This window comes from Leptodactylus fuscus, chromosome 9, assembly GCF_031893055.1.
Source record: "Leptodactylus fuscus isolate aLepFus1 chromosome 9, aLepFus1.hap2, whole genome shotgun sequence".
In the NCBI taxonomy this organism is placed as follows: domain Eukaryota; kingdom Metazoa; phylum Chordata; class Amphibia; order Anura; family Leptodactylidae; genus Leptodactylus; species Leptodactylus fuscus.
The window spans coordinates 22014233-22041162 of NC_134273.1; the positions used below are offsets into that span (position 1 = coordinate 22014233).

At 41.6% G+C, this 26930-nt stretch overlaps 1 protein-coding gene across 1 annotated transcript in view; it reads left to right on the forward strand.

The window, feature by feature from the left end:
- The window catches only part of PAPPA2 (pappalysin 2), a 139552-nt gene extending 113900 nt beyond the window's left edge, over positions 1-25652 (forward strand). Inside the window, exons 18-22 of the mRNA XM_075287086.1 lie at positions 9716-9848; positions 10138-10247; positions 12352-12423; positions 22879-22977; positions 25094-25652. Of these exons, the coding sequence (XP_075143187.1) occupies positions 9716-9848; positions 10138-10247; positions 12352-12423; positions 22879-22977; positions 25094-25243 (564 nt within the window). The 3' untranslated portion in view covers positions 25244-25652. The remainder of the gene's footprint in view (positions 1-9715; positions 9849-10137; positions 10248-12351; positions 12424-22878; positions 22978-25093) is intronic.
- The last annotated feature ends 1278 nt before the right edge of the window (positions 25653-26930 follow it).

Consider the following 26930-nt stretch of genomic DNA (forward strand, 5'->3'; position numbering starts at 1 on the left):
TGAATACGTGGCGATTTGGCGGTCTCAAGAAGTAGATGGAGGGCATCGCTGGAGAGTCTTAAGCAGCACAAGGGACACCTCAATTGCATATGTCGGAAAACGGGAATATCAATGGAATGGCGGCATGGAGAAGAATTCTAAAGGTAGAGGAAGAATAGCCTTTCTTAAGGCCTTTCTTAAGGCTATTCCGACATGGTGGTGAGTCAAAAAGAGATTCTCATGATAGAATCCCTTTAAGGGTTTCCCCTTATACTCCACATCCTATAAAGTAGGCACCCTAATATATTAGCCTCATCTCCATTCTAGTATTCCTAAATTTATTGGTTACCCTAAATATGTATTACATGTGTATTTGGGGGTAATTGGTACAGAACTAGTAATATGCCAATGACTTATGGAGAAGTCTTACACTTTCCTGAAAAACGGGCACCCTAATAAATTAGCTGTATTACATCCCTTAGGCCTGGTTCACATCTGTGTTCGGTATTCCGTTTGGGGAGTCCGCTTGGAGACCCCCGAATGGAATACCGAACGCATTGACAAACGGTGAGCTTATGATAGCACATGGACCCCATAGACTATAATGGGGTCCTTGTGTTTTCCAGATAGTGTCCGCACGAGTCATGTAGAGAGGAAAGTAATTATTGAAGTACGGTTCTGACAAGTGTATGGGTCCTTACTGCTGTTTTTTATAGTATGACCCCAAAAAGCCCTAAATTATTAATATACAACCGGTCTAGTAATTTTTTTTTTATACTATTTCTTTGGTTTTTATTATCGCTTCCTTCTAACAAGCGGTGTCTTTATTCTTACCTTACTTTTCTTTCACCCTCTGCCCTGAAACTAATTAGATTTATTACATTATTTTAGCCAAACTTGACAATGCGAAGTGCTCTCTACATTAGGTGCGATCCTGGCTATTACACTAACATAATTACATCCAGGCTCCTGACACTGACTACAAGCTCTAGGTATAATATTCTAAGCTACTAGAAAGTAGATTCCTGTAATGGTTTAAACTATTAATTCATTAAAGTATTGGCCTAATAGTCGCCCTCGCTCGTATTTACCAAGACTGCTCTGTTATACACTTGGCACAGTCTTGGTATCTCTAGGTCATGTCCTATGACTCCTAATACCTCTAGTATTACTGCAGATTCTGTACTTTATCAATCTATACGTGCACTTGAACAAGTTGTACATGGATTAGGCAATGAGGACAAGCACACCTATCTTAAAGGGAATGTGCCTTCAGAAACTGGCCTTCTGTTTAAAGGGAGTCTGTCTGTAGACCCGAGCATATCAACTCAGCCTCACAGATAGGTTAGTGCCACCAAAACCAGAGTATCACCCCAGCCCTGCAGATAGATAGGTTAGTGTCACCAGACCCAGCATATCACCCCAGCCCTGCAGATAGATAGGTTAGTGTCACCAGACCCAGCATATCACCCCAGCCCTGCAGATAGATAGGTTAGGATCACCAAAACCAGAGTATCACCCCAGCCCTGCAGATAGATAGGTTAGTGTCACCAGACCCAGCATATCACCCCAGCCCTGCAGATAGATAGGTTAGTGTCACCAGTACCCATTGTTGGGGACATTAAAGTGTCCTCATAAGAGTATGTTGCAGAGTTCCAAATTAGATAATTAATTAACAGGCCTAGATGGACTGCAGCCATTTTCTTTAAGCCTGGAGAACTGATTAAAGACACAAGATGGTAGTGTATCAAAAGAGTTCTGATTTTATTATAAAAAAAGGTAGTTTAAATACATTACAGACAAAGAGCTGGCTTGGCTATTCTAATTAGTATACCATGATTGGTCATAGAGATATAAGATAAGCCTGGCACATGACTATTGGCTGAGGCCTGATATGATCTGCATCTCATTACAACTTTCCACACTGGGATGGACTTTCCCATGAAACAAAGAAGGATTCAAAATACTTATGTGAGCTAACATCCCAGACTATGTCTATATGTATATATCATGGCAAAAGAGATAAGATGATATGTTCCATAGACCCTGTGTCTATACACTCTAAGTGACCTTCATATACCATAAAATATGACAGAGTGCCCAGATACCATAAGATTAATACTTTTGTTGGTTATTTGTCCATACATCATGTAAAGGAGATAAGAGATATACAAAGTCAGCTGCATCTTCTCAAAATGAGGCCCTTGAGAGATAATGATTAGCAACCTATGTATTAACGTTCATTATCACATTCCTTAAAGTCTAACAAAGGGCCTCCTTGACTTAAGCAGAAAAATACATACTTATACAGTTTATATGTGAAAGATTACAAGATGGCTGCCAAAATACAAAGATGGAGGACTTAACTCTAACACCAGCATATCACCCCAGCCCTGCAGATAGATAGGTTAGGGTCACCAGTACCAGCATATCACTCCAGCCCTGCAAATAGATAGGTTAGGGTCACCTGAATTAGGTGCTTTCCTCTCTTGAATTGCTGCCACCGTTCCTGAGATATCATTGTTTTTGTCAATATGCAGATGAGCTCTATGGAGCAATGAAGGCATTGCCATTGCTCCAGAGAGGTAAACAGCAACATTGTCATTGCTCCAAAGAGATCATTTGCATATTGATGAAAATGGTAATATCTTACCAAATGAGGTAGTGATCCACCAGGGGAAACCACTATTTGATTCAGGTGACCCTAACCTATCAGGGATAGGTTGATATGCTGGGTTCTGCTGTGTGGGGGTTGATATGCTGGTTCTGGTGACACTAACCTATCTATCTGTAGAGCTGGGGTGATATATTGGGTTCTGGTGACACTAACCTATCAATCTGTAGGGCTGGGGTAATATGCTGGTTCTAGTGACCATAACCTATCTATCTGCAGGGCTGGGGTGATATGCTGGTTCTGGTGACACTAACCTATCTATCTGCAGGGCTGGGGTGATATGCTGGTTCTGGTGACACTAACCTATCTATCTGCAGGGCTGGGGTGATATGCTGGTTCTGGTGATACTAACCTATCTATCTGTAGAGCTGGGGTGATATACTGGGTTCTGGTGACATTAACCTATCTATCTGCAGGGCTGGTTGATGTATTGGGTTCTGGTGACACTAACCTATCTACGGTGAAATAACTAGTAATGGTGGAGCCTCGTGACGAACTTTTACATTCAGAATACAGAGTCTTATAGTTCTTGTGGCTGTTTCTAAATGCTGCTAATGGCACCTTGGGAAAAAGGTTGCCCCATAATCATATTTAAAATAGAAGAAAATAAACATCTAATAAGATAATAAAACATATTTAATAGTATCTGGGTTTAATCACTGGATTGGTAAAAAAAAATAATAATAATAATTAGGCAATGCATCCCCTTTAAGGTAGGACCCTGGAAGGGCTTCCATTCATTTCCATTAAGGCAGCTTCCAGCTATGATAATAAGATAAAAAGTGGAATTTTAACTACAATGCCTATATTGTTGTAATGGAGCACCCCCAGGCACAATGCTATGAAAAGTTTAGGAAATAAATGGAGATTTGCTTTAAGTACTCCATGATGTAAAGATGTCCTTGGGTACGGCGAGTACCTCCAGAATGTTAACTACTCGTAACCCCAGAATCCGCCGAAACCACTGTTGTCTCTGCGCAAATAGGCAGCTAATACAAGAAATTATAATGGGACCAATTAAAGACGAGACACAAGCGAACAGATTTCATCTCTCAGTCTGTGTATCCCTCTGGCAGGGTATTGATTCCCGGCTACGTGTTTGGAATCCAATAGGGATGCATTTAACGGCGTTCTCTCTTATGTATTTACATCTCCATTCGGAGGTGGAAGAAAATAACGCTGCGCTGGGTAAGCCATTAGATCATCCCAGCTATGCCGGTAAAATCCATAGAATATTGATGAGCGACAGATCGTGGAGGAGTCGTGTGGACTTTACACATCGCTATGTGCAGGAAGTGAAATTGCTTCCTGTTGTGAAAGTGTTTTTAATAAAACTTTCAAGCTGCCGGGAAGCGTGTCTCCCTCGTATGGCTTATCATGCCATATTGATATTTGGCAGCTGCGTTGTGGATTATACTGAACGCCGCTGCTAGGCTCAGTCATCTCACTAAACGCTCCGCTCTGCCAGTTCTTGTAAGGCCTATAGGTGATTAATACCCTCAGTACATGCGCTTGACTTTGTGGACCTGGGGCTTTAATATGGGATTTAAAGGGAGTCTATCTCCTCGAAAATCTCTCCTGGCGTAGGATCTGATAGTGATATAATGCACATACCTTGTTGTGTCAACGCACCATCCACTTTTAACTTGTGTGTAATGAATGTGTTTGGTGCACCAAGAGCATAATGTTATATTCCCCAGTGCCCATTTTTGGTTTTGGTCTTCCTACATTGGGATCTGTCAATCTTTATGTTAAGAGACAGCACAGGTGCAACTATAGTTATGTCCACCATATCACTATTCGTCCCGACAGCAGTATTGAAAGAGGTTAGTCCAAAATTAGTCTAACGTGGTCCAAGATATACAGTTTTGAGCAAGGGGACTAGGGAAGGTATAACCCCCCCATACTCACCTGAGCTATCGGAATCGGGAAAGATCGGATCCCAATCGGCGATCAAGGAAATCTCACAATTGGGATCGGCTGGAAAATTATCAAAAATCAGATTTTAAGAGCGGTCCTGAAATCTCAAGATCGGATAAACCCTACACCATAAACCTAACTAGGGTTGAGTGATCGGGATCGGGAACGAACGGATAGTGATCGGCGATCGAGCAAATTTCACGATCATGATTGGGATTGACTGGAAAATGATCAAAAATCGGATTTTAAAAACGGTCCTGAAATCTCAAGATCGGCTCAACCCTACTGTCCCTGGTGCTCCGATGTCTTCCACTCCACTTCTTCAACTGGAACTCCTTGCATCCTGCAACCACTGACGTCAATCAGAGGCCTAAGGAGAGGACATGGTGATGTATATGAATGATGTCCCAGTTCCTTTTCTTAGGTCGCTGATTGGTTTCTGTGGTCATATGAAGCGAAGACTTCCATCGGAGGAAGCAACGGGGCGCCAAGGCAATTCCCATAACACTTGTGTTTTTCATTGCTTTTCCTATGCCTTTTGCATTTTAGCTTCTCCAAAGACATTGCGTTTCTGCAACATGGGTCCTCAGCCCAAACACTGGACTCAGCCTAATGCTGGACACCAACTATCTTGTGTATAGCAGAGTGCTTACTCTCCCCTGACATATTATGATGACACAGGGAAGATGGCTGCCATGTTGGATTTCAATATGTTTGATCATTTGCTCTTCCCGGAGAAAAGCCACCACTTTGTTGTTGTCCAAATTGAACTTCCATGTGTAAGTGCGGTTAAGAGGAATGGCTGTCAAGCAAATGAGAGTTCGACCTTGAGCTACTGAAGATGTTTTCCCACCTTAAATGGGTTTTACGGGAAAATGATATTGATAACCTTTACTTTGGACTGGTCATCAATATCATATAAGTGGGAGTTTGACATCTGCAATCAGCTGTTCTCTGTATCCACTGTATGCCAAAGAGAGGCTGAAGCAGCAGATAGCGCTGTTCTCCATGTAGTGGCTGTGCGGAGTTACTGCAGCTCAACTTTTCAACTTGTATAGACACTAGCCTGCAGTTACTCCACTTAGCCACTATATGGAGGACGGAGCTATGTGCTTCCAGCTCTGAAAATAGCCAATCAGTGGTCACTCTGTCAGACTGTCACTGATTTGAGGTTGATGACCTAAGCTAAGGAGAGGTCATCAATATGACTTAGATGGAAATCTCCTTAAAGGGGGCATCCCAGTATCATGCTCTGCCCCCTGCCACTAGGTATAACACAATGGGGTCAATTTATCATGCCTTAGAGGCCAGTTTTATGTCATGAGAGACATGAAGGATCATTATTTTTGTCTCATATGTCTCATGTGTTTTTGGGTACTTTTCCTATTTAATATCCACTCACTACTTAAAAAATTAGGCCAAATGGGGTGGGAATCTTGTTAGACCAGCGCAGAGACACTCGGCCCTTCAGATTTATCATACCACCGACTATGCCTGACTGGTAGAGATTTAATTTCTCTCTGTGGTGCGTCAACATTATTAAAAGCCTATAAAATAATTCTACGCCATCTTGCGCCAATGCACAAATAGACTGTGACACCAAACCCCAGACATGATACATTGGCCACATTGTATGTATTTTGCACAGAGTGTTGCAACATTTACATTTGCTCATGCACTAGATACCCCAAAACACAACCTATAGACAACCTACCTACAATTGCAAATAGACTGTGATACCGAGCACCAATCATAATACAGCGTATCCTTTTTGCCCATGCACTAGCGACCCCAATACACGATCTATAGACAACCTACCTACAAGTACAAATAGATTGTGACACCGAGCCCCGGACATGATATATTGGCCACATTGTATGCATTTTGCACAGAGTGTTGCAACAGTTCACATTTGCTCATGCACTAGCTACTAGAGATGAGCGAACAGTAAAAAGTTCGAGGTTCGATATTCGTTTCGAGTAGCCCCTCAATATTCGACTACTCGAATCGAATATCGAACCCTATTATAGTCTATGGGGGGAAAATGCTCGTTTCAGGGGTAGGCAACGTTCGATCAAATTATACTTACCAAGTCCACAAGTGAGGGTCGGGCTGGATCCTCCGAGCAGAAGACTTTTAAAGGTAGGAGAAGAACCAGCGTTGATTGGCCGACTGTATAGCATTCGGCCAATCAATGCTGGTTCTGCATCGAACTTTTACATTCGAACAGCGAGTGGTACTCGATCGGGTACGAGTATTTCGAATACCGTAGTATTCGATCGAATACCTACTCGATCGAGTACTACTCGCTCATCTCTAGTAGCTACCCCTAAATACAACCTATAGACAACCTACCTACAATTGCAAATAGACTGAGATACCGCGCACCAGTCATAATACATTGGCTACAGTGTATCCATTTTGCCCATGCACTAGCGACCCCCAATACACGATCTATAGGCAACCTACCTACAATTGCAAATAGACTGTCACGCCAAGAACTATTCATAATAAATTGGCCGCAGTGTATCCGTTTTGTCCATGCACTAGTGATCCCCAATACACAATCTATAGACAACCTACCTACAATTACAAATAGACTGTCATGCCAAGCCCTGGTCATAAACCATTGGCTACAGTGTATGTATTTTGCACAGAATGTTGCAGTTCACATTTGCCCATGCACTAGTGACCCCCCAATACCCGATCTATAGACAACCTACCTACAAGTACAAATCGACTGTGACACCGAGCCCTTGTCATAAACCATTGGCCACAGTGTATCCATTTTGCCCATGCACTAGCGACCCCCAATACCCGATCTATAGACAACCTACTTACAGTTGCAATGTACAGAAAACAATTATCAACTTATGGGCATGTTAGAAACTATTCGCTCGGAAGCCAAAAAGATATCCAATTTAGGTATATTTTGCTGAAATAACAATGACACACTTCCTAAATGAGGACGACCTGCTAATTGGAAGCTAATTTTTCTGAAGATTGCTTTTGATCTTCTCATGACAGGAAAGCAGTGGGTGGTTTCTGCAAGTGTAATAGCTTCAGATCACACTTCATTCAAGGAGCCATTAGAAAAAACCTTCACCGTGGCAGTTTTAATCTTAAGATACAAATTATAAATACACATTATTGATATAAAATGTTTCTAATGGAAATATAAACAGACATATTGGCCGAGCAATGAAGGTCAGCAGGAGACTGGTGTATGCAGCGGAGCACAGAGATCTGCATCTCTCCGCTGTCTGACTGTCACATCAAGTGATGGCGCGTCTCTGACATGGACCACTTAATAACAGCGGGAGGGAGGTGTTCTAAAGGATATGATTTTAATATAACAGTTTTAGCACTCAAGTGTCACCACTGCTTGACATATCTGAACTGTGGGATAATTTAGTGCTGTTTTATCATCCTGTCAACAAAAGGAAGAGGAGAGTTATATGAAACGATATTGATGTGTATACAGTTCAGGGTCTGGCTTTCTGCTTCATAAATGATATTATGGAATAGACAACATGGCAGCGGCGTGGTTTACTGCTATTTGTAATCATTTTTTCGGAGAAATATGAGCCAAATGTATAATTAAATGTTGAGATTGAGTTAAGATGGAAGGAACGATAAATAATGCTGCCACGTAGTGACTAAATAGTATCGCAACATACAAAGCGAACCAAACACGGTCATACAGTGCTGAAATTAAATAGTGACCCAAAGAATAGGGCATGGAGTACCCGTGTCAATAGTGGCTACAGTATGACAAATAAATAGTGCTACAACTAATAGTACCAAAATAAATAGTAGTGGTGGTGGTGGTGGGGAGTTTATGGTACAGTTTCCTTGAGTAGATACATGTAATTGTAGCACATCTTTGGCACATGGCCCTTTTTTGTCCATCCCATTGCTCCTATTTTCGTTTTTGTAAAAGTGGGTGGAGCAAGGAGGAGAGGAAGGGGACAATAATGTATTATAACCCAAGCCAGAAAACTGGAGTGACTTATATACAGGGCCGGCCATAAGTATGGATACACCCAGGTGGGCCATAAATATGGATACACCCAGATACGGATACACCCAAGGTCTCCGGATCTCACTCCCTTAAATTTCTATCTGGTGCCATTTGTGGGCTATGGTGTAATCCTTGAAGATCCAGAATTTGGGGCACATGAAACAACAGATACAGGATACAACAATAATGAATTATTTTTCTTGTGCAATTCTCCATGTGCTTGATGTAACACATGACCCCCTTCCCATTGAAAAAAGTAAAGTTGAATCCAAAATGGAAGCTTTGCAGATGGCCACCATGGGCATCACCCGGCCTCAAATGTTTCCTCCCTCCCATTTACTAAAATGCCACAAACGGTAAGGTGATATCAGCAACCACTTCCATTTTATCATACGCATGGCCCACCCTGTATATCAAGTGTTCCCCAGTTCTTGGCTGGCATAAGTTCCTCCAGTATCTACAATATGCAAATAGTGCCATGTAGTCCCACCCATGCTGACTTGGCTTCTTATCTTGGCCCCTGATATAACCTACAACGGAGGACCCGAAGATCAATGGTGGACAACAACGAAGGTCATGGAGGACCCAATTTTTGGGCATAGTGGAGAGCAATTACAAATTATGTGTCTCACTCTGGAGAACCTGTCTCATCCTTTACAGCCCATTGATTTAAAGGGACCCTTTGCAATACTTGATTCCTCCATTTACATCACTGCGGTGAAATAGAACACTTTACTGTCACGTTTTCCCATAGATTACAGCTGATCATTTGGGATCTCACATTTTGTGTTCAGCCTATTGTCAAGGGTCCCTTTCTAACAAGTAGAAAACAGAAAAAAATACTGCAAATGAGTGTACCATATGTATTAAAAAATGCCTCTGATAAAAATTCTACCCACTCAACCCCAAGATACAATGGCACATGTCCATCCCTTGGCTTACTGCTCGCACCAATGCATGGCTAATCACCCTTCTAAATCTGGAGGAAATTGACCTTCTCGTATTTTGGTCACCATGTATGTACTGCTGTTTTTAGGTTCCAATGACTTGCCTTGACTTGGTTTGCACACTTTTTCTTGCAATAATTTTTTTACATTTTTAAAAAAAATATTCTTTAGGTATCTACAGTGTGCAGTAAAGATGGCACCTGGACAGAAAAACTGAGCCTCTGCAAGGATCTAACAGGGACGTGTCCCCCACCACCAGAAGTCAATGGTATCCAATACATATGTGACCATGGACATGCAATAGGTGAGGACGTCCATACTGGAGACACAAGAGATTTACAGAATCTCTTCATAACAAGCTTGTGTTGACACATCATTTTTAAAAAGTTGACTCATCTGTAGTATCTGACTCTTACATCTTTCTTGTAACGCGGTGAATGTGCGTCAGACTGACTTCTGTTGCCAGACCTTAAAGCAAAGAACAACACGCCTTTGCAGACATGAATCACTGCTTGCTTCTTCCCTGTCCTTTTCATTATCAGCTTTATTTAATACAAATTAAAAAAAAATAAATTGTTTTCATCTTCCTACAGGAGCGAACTGCACGGCCTATTGTAACTATCCACCAAATGACCCAGTAATTCTACCCAAGACCATGACAGCAGATTCTGTAGAACACTGGATGAACCCTACCAAGGTGCAGGTACGATGTGGATGGATGTCTGCAACGTCTTTCTAAGGTTTGGCCATTGGTAGTCCAGAAGTTCCTTACCCAAATGATAAGACACCAGTATTATAAATGTTGCATAAGAGATGAGAGGCTCTTCCAAGGATTCCACCTCTGAAACACCGTCTACATGGTTTATTTTAACTATTAAAGAGGAAAGTCATGGGGCAGACTTCTTTTAAAGGGTTGTCCATGATTATAAATGGCTTCCTTCTCTTTCACGGCGAGATCACGGGAGCTGTTCTCTTTCCTTGACATTCGGAAGCCTTATGAATACGCCCAGATCAGTCATAGTGATATACAATGTCTATCAATAAGTATTTGGACACCTGTGGTCCAAGCGGCACGAGCAGCAATTACAGCCTCAACCCTCTGGGGCTTTCCACAAGTCCGTGTAAGATGGCTAGTGGTATTTTATTCCATTCAGCTTGGAGAAGACAGGTAAGTCCTTTCACCGATTTTGGACAGCTGCTGCACCCCTTAGTTTGGCAATCCAACTCGTCCCAGAGGTGCTCGATAGGGTTCAAGTCTGGGCTCTGGGCAGGCCAGTCCGGTCGGTTACACTGATTGTCACTGTACCAAGCCATGGTAGACCTCACTACATGACAGCTGGCGTTGTCATCCTGGAAGTAACATTGGTCCGACCCATAGAACCGCCATAATGTAGGAAGCACACTGTCATCTAACATAGTGCAATAGGTGTCAGCATTGAGTTTACCATGGACTGGGAACAAGGGTCCCTGTCCATACCAGGATAAACACCCCCAGACCATAACTCCACCTCCGCAGAACTTTACTGGGTGTCCAAATACTTATTGGTAGACAATATAGTCATAGATCAACCTCAATAGTTATGCTATGTCGTGAATTTACCAAATTGCTATTTTTTTTACTGTTTTGCTTCCCATAAAAATTTGAATAAAAAATGAGCAAAACATCAGACATTCCCCAAAATGATATAACGAAAAAGTACATCTAGCACCACAAAAAAAAGACACCTTATACATCCCCATACACAGAAATATATAAAACGTACGTACGTCACAATATAACAACTCCAAGAAAAAAAATTTCTTTCAAAATTTGTATTTTTTTAAGGTGGTTAATATGCAAAAATAACACTATAAAAACTTGGTAACCCCAGAATCATACCGACCCGTAGAATACAGATGACATGTCATTTTGACTGCACCGTGAACAGCGTAAAAACAAGAGGGGGCCACACGGTGGCTCAGTGGTTAGCACTGCAGCCTTGCAGCGCTGAGCTCTGGTGTTCAAATCCCACCAAGGGCAAAAAACCATCTGCAAGGAGTTTGTATGTTCTCCCCATGTTTGCATGGATTTCCATCCCATATTCCAAAAAAAAAAGACATACTGATAGGGAAAAATGTACATTGTGAGCTCTATGTGGGGCTCACAATCTACATTTAAAAAAAAAAAAACAAAAAAAAAAAAAACAAAGCCTATAAGAAAGTCACATTGATGCCCCTTTTCTCCAATTCTATACCATTCTGAATTTTTTTTCCAGGTTCCCATTACGTTGTATGGAATATTAAATGATACCATTACAAAATAGAATTTGTCCCACAAACATTAAGTCCTCATATGGCTCTGTGAACAGAAAAAAGTTATGGAGTTTGGAGGGTGGGGGTCAAAATCGAAAATCGGGAAAGAGTTAACAAAATGAAGTGAATGAAGAAACGAGAAATCTAAATGCCAACAATATTTGGTGTGATCAGTCCTCGCGTTTCATCACTTCTACTCGGTACATTTGAAGGAACTCGGCAGGGAGGTTGTTCCCTCCATCTTGGAGAGCTATGCAAAGATCTTCTATGGATGTAGATTGCTCCAATCCAATCTGTCTCTTCATGTCATCCCAGACAGACTGGATGATGTTGAGTTCAGGGCTCAATGGGGATTATGTGACAACTTCCAGGACTTCTCTACAGGGGCATTTACAATGTAATAGATAGGGTTTAGTGTCCCAAATCGAGCTGACAGGTTGCCTTTAAGAATAATTCGTTTTAGTGTTTCGATATAAAATTTAACTCTAAATATAACTATTTATCTTTTTTGTCAGAATATTATGTGTACAGGAACTCTTCAGTGGTACCCAGACCCTTCTACTTTGCACTGTATTCCATCCTGTGAGGTAAGACAGCCATGGATGCAACGCCGCACCGCTATTGTGTTAAATCCAATGTTCCTCTTTTATTGTCAATGCATAACCTTACCTTTTTTAACCAGATCATTGCTACTACATATGCTAATAGAGTACTTAGGGCAGGTTCACATCTGCGCCCGGACTCCTCTTTAGCCAATCCGGACGGGTTCTGTCTTCTGCCCCACGAAACTGAACAGGAGACGGAAACCCGGTGGTCAGCTTTCAAACCCATTCACTTGAATGGACACAAAGTCCTTGTCCGGCTAAAAAATGGTTTCCCCGCAAACAGGCAGAAGATGCACACGGCGGTCTCCTCTGCAAACCCATTTAAGTGAATGGGTTTGAAAGCTGACCGCCGGGGTTTCTGTCTCCTGTCCAGTTTCGTGGGGTAGTAGATGGAAACTGGCCGGATTGGCTAAAGCAGAGACTGGGTGCAGATGTGAACCTGCCCTAAGTAGAAGTTTTGATGTCACTGTTAGGCTTGGTTGAAATGGTGGAATATAAGGGATTCTCCTTAAAGGTCTCCTGGCCATGAGGAAGATATGTCCAACTGAGGTGGTCCTTTAATACTAAATGTTCCATATTTCTGGCCATGAGGGGGGTATGTCCAGCTGAGGTGGTCCTTTAATATTAACTGTTCCATATTTCTGGGCATCTATAAGTAGCTCATAGACATATAACGTGTAATCTTCACATATGATATGTAGGCAATGGATGAGTCTGGAGTAAATTAAGTTATGATTTAAGGTGGAAAAACACAATGGATATTCAGTAGGGAGTCTGACAATATGCTTTAATATATTCCATTACTATTCATATATTCCATTGCTGATAGTAATGGTATATTGTAATAAATCACATGTATCACAACTGTGTGACAAGTACACTTCAAGGAGCTTCGAGCTACCTACACCATTACAAGAGATGTATCATCAGAAAACGATACATTATTTAAATGATGTTTTATTCTAAACATATTTCACAGTTTTGGTGGTGTTTTTCAGTTTACTATATGAGTATGTAAAATACAGAAATATTGCAGTTTTCATAATGTTCAACAGAGCACACAAAATAGACTCATAGGTTATGCTTTGCTGTGTAGATTGGGACAAGGGTCAGCAGAGCCATTTCATCATTAGAAGTCAGGCTTAGCAGAGCCATATCATCATTAGAAGACAGGCTTAGCAGAGTCTTCTCATTAGGGGACAGGGTTATAATCACAGATAATAGCTTTCTTGTACTAATGGAGGATTAGGTAAGGCAGAATATTAAGACTTAACATACAAATAAGACATCTACCCTACTCTGCCATTCCCTGATCTCTGTGGTCAAGGCATGACAGATTCCCTTTCTATAAGGCCCTATTCACAACTGCATTCGGTTTTCTGTTTGGGGAATCCACTTGGGGACCCCCTGAATGGAAACCTATACGCATTAAAAAGCGGTTACCTAAGGAAACCCACAGACCTCATAGACTATGATGGGGTCCATTGTGGTTTCCTCACAAAACAGGTGGAGATACTTTTCTTTCTGCATGATTTGTGTGGAAACCAAGTGGAAACCACATGGACCCTATTCAGTCTATGGGGTCCAAGGGTTTCCTAGGTAAGAGCTTTTTAATGCATATAGGTTTCCGTTCAGGGGGCTGAATTGCACTAAAGCCGTAGACACTTTTCTGTTGTTACCTTCCATACATTGCAGCTATCATAAAGCATAAACACTCTGCTATACTGTCTATAATGATAATACAAGATGGAGCTGTGCACCTTAAAGAGGATCTCATCACCAACTTCTACTCTTTGCATTCCTCAACAAGTTTCAACCCATTGATTCAGGTGCAAAATGAATTTTTTCTTTAACCCCAGCCACTCCTGAGCAATTGGTGGTTAGTTTAAGAACTTAATATGCTAATTAGGCTTTCTCCTGTCATAGTAACATAATAGATAAGATTGGATAAAGACAGAAGTCTTACAGGTCCAACCCATAAACTTACCAAGTTGATCAAGGCGAAGGCAAAAAAAACCCACAAGACCAATTTTCCCATCTGACGATTCCTTCCCAGCTCCAAATATGGCAAATATGGTCAACATCCAATCTAAAAAATTTCTAGTTCCTATAACTTATGATGCTGTTACTCTCAAGAAAGAAATCCAGGCCCATTTCAGGTGGGAAGCCCTAGAAAAGGCCAGGCTACTTGGGACCACCCATTTACAATATAGAGTTTAGTTAGCATATTGGGCGTTGAAGTTAACATAAATTATTTTTGAGGAACAGTAGGGGTTACAGAAAAAATTCCAATTGTGGATGAGTTGAGTTGAGACTATTGGAAGTAGTAAAAGGTCCTTTTTAAAGATGGCCGCCACCATTTTATAAATATAAAAATCGGCTAATATATTTCAAATATGTTTTTTAAAAAATTCACAATTTTTCTTCTACATCCACGAATCTAATTAATGAGACAAATGTTAAGACAGAAGACATCACCTTGAACAAATAATTAGAGGAAGAACCAATTTTCAAAATTTTTATTCTCATTTTTAGATCTATGTGTTTACACAAAACGATAACAGTCCTGGCTGAGATAAGCTGCTGCCAAGAGCTGTTTAATATAGTATGTGAACATAAATTCATAACAGTCGTGAAGCCATGTCATTTACCAGGATAAAAAGTAGCTGCCAAGAGCTGTTTAATATAGTATGTGAACATAAATTCATAACAGTCGTGAAGACATGTCATTTACCGGGATAAAAAGTAGCTGCCTAGAGCTGTTTAATATAGTATGTGAACATAAATTCATAACAGTCGTGAAGCCATGTCATTTACTATGATAAAAAGTAGACTATGTTTTAATTGAGGTTACAATCTATCTATGTGCTAAATTTCATTCAAATCCATTCAGACATTTTGGCGTGAAAGAGTAACAAACATCCAAACTTTCACATTTCTAATAGTAGGATAGGATGTCTTCCCTAAAAGACATTCGCGCCCAGATACAATGGAATTATCTTCATCTCTGCCAAAAATAATCTACTGCGCTGTGGACTATTTACTGGCAGCATAGAGAAAAATTACTTTTTTTTTTTCCAAAAATCATCTGCAGTTTTCTCTCGAACAATCCCCTCTAAGCCGACACATGCTCCGTCTGGTTCATTTGCATTAAATTTCTTTTTAATATTTTCGTGTAGGATTTATGTTGAGTTAATTCGGGCAAAATGAGATCACCACAAAGTCTTTTGTTTTTGTGCTCTTGAAGCTGCTGAACTCCAAAAAAAAAAAAAAAAAATCCTCTGTGCTGACAAAGATGAGACTTTCTGGCAGTAATACAGCTTTGAAAGTACGGAGCCATATGTCAGCAGAACTGACGGGTTTATAAGCACATGTTCTGGGATTTACTAAGTGTCAATGACTTCAGTGGCAATTTATTTCCAAATCAGGGTGTGATATCTCTCATTAGTGCCTGGTGAATCTGCTCCGCCGAGAGTGATTTACTCCTGCAAAGAGATCGAATGATCTTTGAAAAGGAAATTAAACACGACCATCTTTTTTAAGTAAAATCTTCCAACATTTCCCGAGAATATAAATTCCTGGGTAATAGAGAACATTAGGTAGGATTTTGATTTGGGGATCATTTGATTTTGACTCGAGCCATATATAATGTTTTTATATTGAATTTTATGCAAGAGTAGGGGATAGATTAAAATGTCTCAAATCATAATTTGGAATTTTATGGCGGGCTCATCGGTAACTTATTTCTTTTCTAAATGTCAGTCAGCCATCATCCTGGACGAGGTTGTCAAGTGGGACGTGAGTTGCAGACGCCTGTCTAGGTCATATTGTTATTGATGTTGAATGGTCAGATGGCCAGGAATGAAATAAGCAATAGCATTTATATAAGGTGCAAACGCGAAGGGAGATGGTCGGCAAGTCAGTGATAATATCAGGGCTAGTGACTAAGGCCTGGTTCACATCTGCACCCCAGGAATGGAAACCTAATCCGAAAAAAAAGCAGTTACCTAAGGAAACCCATGGGCCCCATAGACTATAATGGGGTCCATGTGGATTTATGCATGGTTTCCGCACAAAAAATGTGGAGAGAAAGCACTGCTTGCAGGACTTTTCTCTCTACCCCTTTCAAGGGGAACAAAATGGCCCGAGTGTAGATGTGAACTGGGCCTGAGACCACAATGTGACTACTAGGTAAGACTACATTCACAAGTCAAAGTCTACATTTGGAGCCTCCAACACAGAGGTCATCTACAATCACAGATGAAAAAGTTCCCTAATTACAAGTTTTAATTCCTGGACAGAGCAGTTCAGTACAAATTTCCAAAAATTTCAAGCTCAGCAGAACCCAGAATTTTTGTGGTTGTCAACCCATGAATCACTATTACTTTTTAAAACTTAACAGTCATTCTCAACCTCTTCTGGGCTTCAATATCAGTGTGGGTCACCATCCTTCTTGGCCTCTTCTGGCCTCTTGTGTGATGTCAGTAGTTCCTGGGGGCTGCTAAGATTTCAGATTGGTCCTTAGTGGTCATTGGGTTGAGCTTATGTCATGATACTTGCATTTAACACCTGGAACTCCGCTTATTATACACTAGGGTCTCAAACAATCCCAGAGTATAATAATAGCGGATCTGGTTTGGACTAAACAAGATCGGTCTGAAACTAAACTGGCTGGAAAAACTCAGGAATCTCATGACGTTTGCCCAACACAAGTATGAAAAGTACTCAAAGGTAGCCATTGCCTTATTGTTAAAAATAATAATCTATTAGCCCATTGGGCTTCTTTGGCAATTCATCATGGCATAACATAGATTCCTCTTGGTCTAGAAGTCCTCTTAGGGCCCCTTCACACGGCGTAAGCACTCGGCTCATTCCGAGCCGTACACGCGAGCGCTTCTAAACACTTCCCATTCACTTCAATGGGAGCACTCGTAAAGCCGAATGAGCTGAGCGCTTACGCCATGTGAAGGGGCCCTTAAAGAAATTTTCATCCATGTGACAATATAGCTTCAAGCTGTTGCGACCAGTTAGAACTAGGTACTGATGCACTCTGAGGTAGTATGGTATTTTCAGCAATTTTGTTGTTCTTCAGACTGATTCTTGACATCTTTTGTAGTTATTTACTTTCACATGTTCCCCTTTCACTGGATGTCCTTCCTCGCTTACACCATTCTTGATATGCTATTGACACTATTGTATAAAAAAAAACACTCCACAAGGTTGGCAATTTCTGAAACAATGGTCCACCAGCCATGATACCAATTCGAATTGTTCATAACTTTATCAGACCTGATTTACCAGCATTATCCATATAGGTTGTGGGGAATCGCTCAGGTAGATACTTGTAGCAATGCAGGAAAAAGGGACACAGACACTGGATTGCACACAAGTTCAGGCTTTATTCACTTGTAGTGCATTAACTGCCTTTGCAAAGCTACAAATAACCAAAACAAAACCCTTCTCGGCTGAGAACTAACTTAAACATAAGGAAACTTTTCCCTGACTATACAGGAGACTGGCTACCAGTCTCCCACCTTGGCAACAACATTGGGTGGCACAGTACCTGCTTTGGAGGATCGGTCTGGACAGGTCAGCTCTGTCAGTGTGGTGCCACACTGCTAGTCCTACACACAGACTGTTATCAGGCCTTGATTAGTCAGCTGACCTCCCTGGTGTGGGCCTTTACCAAACATCCTTTAGCTGCCTGGCTGGGACATACCTGTCTTCCCAGACCACACCCTTCACAAGGTAGAGCCCTTACTCAGAAATTTACAGCATTTCCCATGGGTATACTATGTGTCTAAAGAAGGAAACCTCCTTTAAAGAGGACCTTTCACCACCAACCCCAGCTCCAACTCTTAGCATAGTTCAACAGATGCCTCTGCATTGATTCTGAGATAGATGGAATTTCTCTCTAGCCCCCACCATTCCTGAGCAATTGATGGTATTATTTTCTGCACACTATTATTCCTTTTACTGTCAGGTGGGTGATCCCAAACTCTACAAGACAGTCCGTGACCACCTATTGTATGGTATAACGGTATAATGGAGATCAAAACTGACAGCACCAATTGCTCAGGAATGGTGGGGGCTAGACAAAAAATTCCAACTGTGTCGGAATCGGCCGATCTGCATTTATTGAAGTTGGTTACGGTGGTGAAAGGTCGTCTTTAATGTGGGTCTATAGTTATTGTCGTATAGTAGCCAACCATCATTTCATTTTCCATATTGTGTAAGTTTTAGTTCTTTTTAAACCGCTGAAAGTTCTAGATGTTCTCGCGGAATATTTTATGCATGAGCCACCGGTGTGCGAGCCATAACTCTCCTTTACTATTCCACTAATCCCAGTAAACAAGTTTAATTGTAGACCTGGTGATAAAAGAATTTTTGTTTGGGAACCACTGGTGTTCTTGCTGGTACAACCATATTTTTTTTGCATCTGTAGCCTGAAGCAGAATCAACTTGTTCCATTGCAAATGATCTTGTGTGAGCTGCATACAGATGTGAAATATTTACTTCATTAATGTGTTTTCTATTCAGATCAGTCCCTTCTAGTTTCGCATCTTTAATATCGGGATCTTTTGTGTGTTGAACGCTATCTCTCAGTATTGTACATTTATAGATATTTACTGTATCTGCCGTTCAATAAACAACTGAACTACATGGCCGTGTTAATAGTTTATGAAGCTTTTATTGGCATTATTATTTTATGACGGTATATGTGCACTTTTCAAGTACTTTGGCTGAAATATCAGGAAATTACACAATGTAAATCTTTCAGATATATTATAATTAGCCCAATCCCTCCTGCTACAAACACAATGACCCTAACAGTGAGCCAGGCGGAGAATTCTAATGGTTTATATGCAGTCAGTCGACTGGCTTTAGGCTGTGATGTGGTAGTCTATAGCCAAAAGGCAAATTACAGAGGAGGTGTATAGTTTGTTTCAGGGGCGCTCATGGCTTCCTGGCAGAAGCAATTCAGCTAATAGAGAAGTGCACCAAAAGGGGTTGTATAACGGGAGGAAAAGGTGCCCCCCATAAACAGTGGCAATTTTATTTATAGACTGTGTCTGGTATTGCAGCTCAACTCTTAGATTATTAAAAATAAGCTCTGTGATATATAGGGTTATATGATAGAGGAGAGAAGCTGAGCTCTGTGATATATAGGGTTATATGATAGAGGAGAGAAGCTGAGCTCTGTGGTATATAGGGTTATATGATAGAGGAGAGAAGCCGAGCTCTGTTATATATAGGGTTATATGATAGAGGAGAGAAGCTGAGCTCTGTGATATATAGGTTATATGATAGAGGAGAGAAGCTGAGCTCTGTGATATATAGGGTTATATGATAGAGGAGAGAAGCTGAGCTCTGTGATATATAGGGTTATATGATAGAGGAGAGAAGCTGAGCTCTGTGGTATATAGGTTATAGGATAGAGGAGAGAAGCTAAGCTCTGTGATATATAGGGTTATATGATAGAGGAGAGAAGCTGAGCTCTTTGATATATAAGGTTATATGATAGAGGAGAGAAGCTGAGCTCTGTGATATATAGGGTTATATGATAGAGCAGCAGTGGCGTAACTAGGAATGGCGGGGCCCCGTGGCGAACTTTTGACATGGGGCCCCCCCCCATCCCAACTGACGCCGAAGACCTCGACCGACCCCCTCCTCCGCACTCTATTATGTCCCTTACTTGCCCCTGCACACAGTATTAACCCCAATAGTGTCCCCTGCACACACAGTATTAACCCCAATAGTGTCCCCTGCACACAGTATTAACCCCAATAGTGTCCCCTGTACACACAGTATTAACCCCAATAGTGTCCCTTGCACACAGTATTAACCCCAATAGTGTCCCCTGTACACAGTATTATGTTCCTCTGTGGACACCCATAAACAATTATTATACTCTGGGGTCTTTTCAGACCCCAGAGTATAATAATCGGAGACCCGGGAAATAAAAACATAAAAAAAAAAACACTGTTACTTCTTACCTGTTCCCCGGCTCCTGTGCTGTGCTGTCCTCCTCTCGCGTCCTTCGTTAATGACGTCGGACGTCACATGACCCGGGAAGCATGCCGGGTTCATGTGACGTCAGAGACGTCAGACAGCAGTAGGACGGAGGCCTGGCAGGATCGCGGAGAGGTAAGTAACAGTTTTTTATGTTCCCTTACCTCTCCGGTCCGCCGGTCATTATACTCGGGGGTCTGCAAAGACCCCCGAGTATAATGATAGCCCTTGTGGGGCCCGCGGTGTCACTTGCCGATCCCGGCCCAGCCAGGATCGGCAAGTGAATAGGGCCCGTAACTGCCTATTGAAAAAAAAAAAAGCAGCGGTAGCGGCTGTCACCGGGCCCCGTAATGGCCCGGGCCCTGTGGCAGCTGCTACTGCTGCTACCACGGTAGTTACGCCACTGTAGAGGAGAGAAGCTGAGCTCTGTGGTATATAGGTTATAGGATAGAGGAGAGAAGCTAAGCTCTGTGATATATAGGGTTATATGATAGAGGAGAGAAGCTGAGCTCTGTGATATATAGGGTTATATGATAGAGGAGAGAAGCTGAGCTCTTTGATATATAAGGTTATATGATAGAGGAGAGAAGCTGCACTCTGTGATATATAGGGTTATATGATAGAGGAGAGAAGCTGAGCTCTGTGGTATATAGGTTATAGGATAGAGGAGAGAAGCTGAGCTGTGTGATATATAGGGTTATATGATAGAGGAGAGAAGCTGCACTCTGTGATATATAGGGTTATATGATAGAGGAGAGAAGCTGAGCTCTTTGATATATAAGGTTATATGATAGAGGAGAGAAGCTGCACTCTGTGATATATAGGGTTATATGATAGAGGAGAGAAGCTGAGCTCTGTGATATATAGGTTATATGATAGAGGGAGAGAAGCTGAGCTCTGTGATATATAGGATTATATGATAGAGGAGAGAAGCTGAGCTCTGTGATATATAGGTTATATGATAGAGGAGAGAAGCTGAGCTCTGTGATATATAGGGTTATATGATAGAGGAGAGAAGCTGAGCACTGTGATATATAAGGTTATATGATAGAGGAGAGAAGCTGAGCTCTGTGATATATAGGATTATATGATAGAGGAGAGAAGCTGAGCTGTGTGATATACAGGATTATATGATAGAGGAGAGAAGCTGAGCTGTGTGATATACAGGATTATATGATAGAGGAGAGAAGCTGAGCGCTGTGATATATAGGGTTATATGATAGAGGGAGAGAAGCTGAGCGCTGTGATATATAGGGTTATATAATAGAGAAGAGAAGATGAGCTCTGTTATATATTGGTTAATATATTAGTGGGAGGTGACATATATTCATATATAAATAACAAAAAGAATGACAATACATTCCCTTTAAGGGTATGTTCACGTGGCAGAAACCTTTCCTGCTGTGTGACTTTTCTGCGTGACTAGCCACAACGTGATGCTTACGCAGTGCCTTGGCATCCCATCGTGGCGTCTTGCTTCTGATTAGACCTCAATGAATGGGCCTAATCAAGAGTGAGTCTCGAGCTACGGTATCCGCAGGAAGATAGGACATGTTGCTTCTTTTTCCCGCTACCTGAAAAAAATCACTAGCAGGAGAAAAAAAATGAGGGACTCCCGTTGAAATGAATGCGAGCGGATTTTGAGGTGGATTCTGCGTCAAAATCCGCCTGCAAACAGCTCTGTGTAAACATACTCTAACACATCAAAACATTATGTGGACCTCAAAATGATTCCATATAAAACCCCAACTCATCCCGTACATAATAAGCCCTCGCATAGTTATTTGAATAGAAAAATAAAAAAGTTATGACTATTGGAAGACGGGAAAGGAACACATAATAAAAGTCGCCGAGCATTAACGTCCAAACTACCCTGCGTCCTTAAGGGGTTAAGAAAACCAGTACAATGTGGGTTTTATTGGTAAAGCACTGTCTCTTCTTGGGACCAAGGACCTTTGTGAAGTCTCTGGAATACAATGCATCGCCCGCTTCTTGTGTAGACCAATGTTTTCCTGCTGCAAAGTCTCCTGTTATCTCTATAAAAACAGATTGCGCTTTGCAGAGCGTTGGGTCTCACCACATCCAGCATTTTACCTTCCCTTTGACAAGCAATTTGGATTTTCCTATTGTTTGCGCGCTATGTAAATGGCTGCGTTCGGTTCAGCATTTTCTTCTCTTATAGAAGGCGACATAACAGAGGCGGCAGCTCTTAGTCTGCTAACAGTATCCCCCGTTTATCCACCTACACATCAGGAATGTATCTAACAGACAAAGCATTTCATCTCGACAATTTTCTGCCAGCGATGAAAAAAAAAAAAAAAATATTGTTCTCTCTCTAGCCTCGGAGTCAAAGCTGTAAAGGTTACGTACTTGCTATTGATTTCCTTGGTGTATTGTGGTGACTGACTCTGTGTTCCTGTGTAGCCCTTTCAAGCAGATGGCTGGTGTGACACAATTAATAACCGAGCGTATTGTCAGTATGACGGAGGGGACTGCTGTGCCTCTACTTTGTCCTCGCACAAGGTAAGGAAACAATTCAACTAGCAGGTCATATCCCATTCCACAATATATCCTTTCTGTATGCACACAATTGCATCATTGTGGCGCAACCGCCATTCGCCGGTGGAAAATGAGAATCACTTTTTTTTTGTGTTGGAGATATGTGGAAGTGGGATTTCTGCCTCTCGTATTCTCCATATCAACAGTGTTAGAGTCACCGTTGTATAGAGTGATTCTACCGTTTTTTTGGGGGGTTGGGATGGTATTTCGTGATATGGGGATTGAATGAGGCATTGACACGCCCTTTATAATGCTAATAAAGTTTTCAGTGTATAAATAAGTCATCCGGACGTTATTTTGTGCAGCGAATTAACTGGAGAGGGAATTTTCGCAGCTGTTCTGTGATGTGCCGGCCTCATTGCACAAATAATATTAAAGGCAAATAGGCACATATAGTAGCATATTAGCCGCAATCAGGGATAAGGTAGTAAATAGCCAGGGAAGGGGTTAATATCTGCATCCCTGGTGGCCTAGGGTGGTAGACTTGGTACTGTAGGGCAGTGAGATGTTTAATTCCAGCATACTTGATGTTTAAGGCAATAAAAGAGTATAACTGTGAGGATGCACAGGACAGTGATTATTCCCCTCTCCAGGCTTCAGTGTGGTCCTTTATCCAATGGTAGGAGAAACGTTGATGGTTCAGGCTCCTATTTCTCCCTATACTGATTACATAGATGAGTTCAGAAAGGAGATACAAAGAACTATGTAGCAGTAACTGATGACTGCACAGTTCTCTTTAAGATCAGACAGAATACATAAAGAGAAGGATACATAAAAAGTCTGCAAATGTTCCCTGAGTGGGGATGAGTTCTAAGTTGCATGGTATTACTGATTTAGGAACAGAGGTTGTGGTCAAAGAGGTTGCCACATACGTACAACAAAGACACCTAGTAATCAGCTATTTGTCCGGCCATTCTAGACCCCAAAGATCAGTTGTTACTGTCAGTGGAAGGCTGTGCACAGGGGCATAGCAATAGGAGGTGGAGGTATAGCCGTCACTACTGGGCCCTGGACACTCAGGGGACCCCAAAGATCCCTCTGCCACATTAAGCATACCTCTATTCAATATACCACAATGTAACTTATGCCTCTGACCATGCACTCACTCTTCTGCAGCCTTTAAAGGGAATTGCCTGTAGCGTCTTGTGCAATGGTATAGCTGTAATAGCAGTTCAGGGCTTGCACTTTGTGCGGCTGGTGTATGGTGTGCCAACCTCATCTCACAAATAGTATTAAAGGAAAATAGGCAAGTAGTATTTTAGCAGCACCAAGGGCTATAACAAAGGGGTAGTGAAGGTGTTAATGTCGTCATCTCTAGAGTTCTAGGACAGTAAAAACATTAATGTAATACATTACTACATAACATTACATAGGGATATATGGAAATGAGGGATTTGTTTCCAGTACCCTTTTGGTCTGGGGTAATGAAGGAGCCACTCTGAGGATCCTTCATGGTCAAGGGCAGTAGTGGGGTTCAGTGATTCACCCTCAAGTTATCAGTGTTGTCCTGGCTGTAACAGAAGTAGTAACATTGATAGTTCAGATGCCTTTTCCTCCTTGCACTGATCATAATGATGAGTACAGGGAGGAGATAGAGAGGACTATGTTGCTGCAATGATATCGCTGCATAGTTCTCCTTTGATCAGGCAGAGTGATTCAGAAGTGCCTTGTCCAATCAGTAAGGGGAGAACACAGGGAATCTGCACAATAACAAACATTTCTAAACCATGAATAGCTTCTCAGCTGTAGGGACACTGTTTTACATCATACAGGGGACAGGAGCTGTGGTCAAAGAGGTTGTTGCATTTGGGTTCGGCCTCTCTAGACCCTGAATATCAACTCTTATTGTCAGTGGTAGGACTGTACAGTGACCTTTACAAGGAAAAAAGTAGTATTAGTAGTAGTAGTAGTAGTAGTAGTAGTAGTAGTAGTTATTTTTGACTGTGGGAAACTATAATAATATCGACATACAATAACAGTAGTGATGCCGTAGTACAGTACGTATAACGGTATCTTTACTATTATGCTGTATTAATATGTACTGTATTCAGTCCTATTGTTTTATTGTTCCATACTGCAGGGTCAAGTTATTCCATTCGGGGCTGAGTGCGAGAAGGATGAGTGTACATGTCGCGACCCAGAAGCCGAGGAGAACCGGTCTCAAAGATCTAACTGGCCGGCGCTCCCTCTACCAGATACCGGGGAGACAGTGCGTGCCCCGCCAACATGAGAGACCTCCATAAAAAGAACGGTCAACAGAAGGATCAGTTTCATCCATGATTCCTAGCAACACACAGGATCTTCGCTACTGAATTTTTCAAGCAGATTATGAATCCAGATGACCTGGATAGGATATGGAAGTGGAAGTTTAGAACATGTATTTTCAGCATTATGGTTGAGACGTACGCACAGAAACTTTATGTTATCCTTACCTCCATCTGTTATTTACCAAATGTAGACTGATATTCCAGAGCACTTTTATTCATTGCATTCCGTCATCTGCCCACACAGTATAGACTAAGACGTAGTAACCAATGGCAGATATACCGTACATGTCTCCGTGTTTTGTCCCATCATTTGCATGACCACAGTATGTTGTGTATATTGGATTTGTATTGGATTAGCAATCGTCAGTATTCCTGCAGTCCAAGGTATTTTATAAGATTATAATATATGAATAAATACAAGGGTATTAACATAGATTTCATGTTGGTTATTTTTGATGATTTATCTGCTCATACTTGGTTATTGGAAATTCCCTGTGGTCGGTTCCTAAGCTATGATCACATGTTCTTTTAACCACTTAATCTCCGGTCAATTTTCCCTGGTCCGCGGCGCAAGACTCCTTCCCAATTAGTTCCATTCATTGGAGAATGCTGCAACGGGATGCTGGTGATCTGCATCGGCATTCCCTCACGACTAGCCACGCGGTATAGTGACATGTGGAACCCATTTTCCGCCGTGTGAACATACCCTAAGAGATCTAGAAAATTGTTTAGAATAAATATACTAAATATATTGTAACATTGTATAACTTTTCATTATACAAACAATGGCACTTCTTTGCCTAAACTGGACAACCCCTTTAAGGCTGTACCAGCAACCTTATGTCAAATAACAGGGGCAGTACTAAGGATGCTGACAATCAGGGGCATAACTAAAGTCTTGTGGGCCCTGGTGCGATCTTTTGTCCGGGCCAACTACCTCATCACTACTGTGAATTCTTGATAGTGATGGTTACGGGTGCTAAGGAGTTTATCCACCTAAGGCACCGTTCCCACGGAGTAACGCGCCGCTCATTCTGACACGTAAACATGTCAGAGTGAGGCACTTCAAAACAGATCCCATTGACTTCAATGGGTGCCGGCTTACGCGTGCTACACATTGAAATCAATGGGTTAAAAAGCCTTCCATTGATTTCAATGTGTAGCGTGCATAAGCTGGAACCCATTGAAGTCAATGGGATCTGTTTTGAAGTGCCTCACTCTGACACATGTTTACGTGTCAGAATGAGCGGCGCGTTACTCCGTGGGAACGGGGCCTTAGTGTGGTTAGGTAAATCTGTGGGTCTCCTTGGCTTATGGCCAGATGAAAGCTGCAACCTCAATACTGATGCCAGTGCTTATGGGCCCCCTAAGACTCCTGGGCCCTGCTGACAATACTATACATCACAGGTTTGAACAGTTACCTTCGTTAATGAAACCTAATGAAGGCACAGAATCGGTGCGTTAGGCTCTGTTCACATTAGGAGACTCGATCATAGAGGTTGTCTAAAATCGTGGATGTAGAACATTTTAATCCGGTGTAATGACAGAGAACATAACAGATACTTAGCAGACACTATTATAGTCAATGGGGGGGGTCTTATGATTTGTTGGCGTCCATTGTTAGATGGTAATTTTTGTTACTATAAAGGA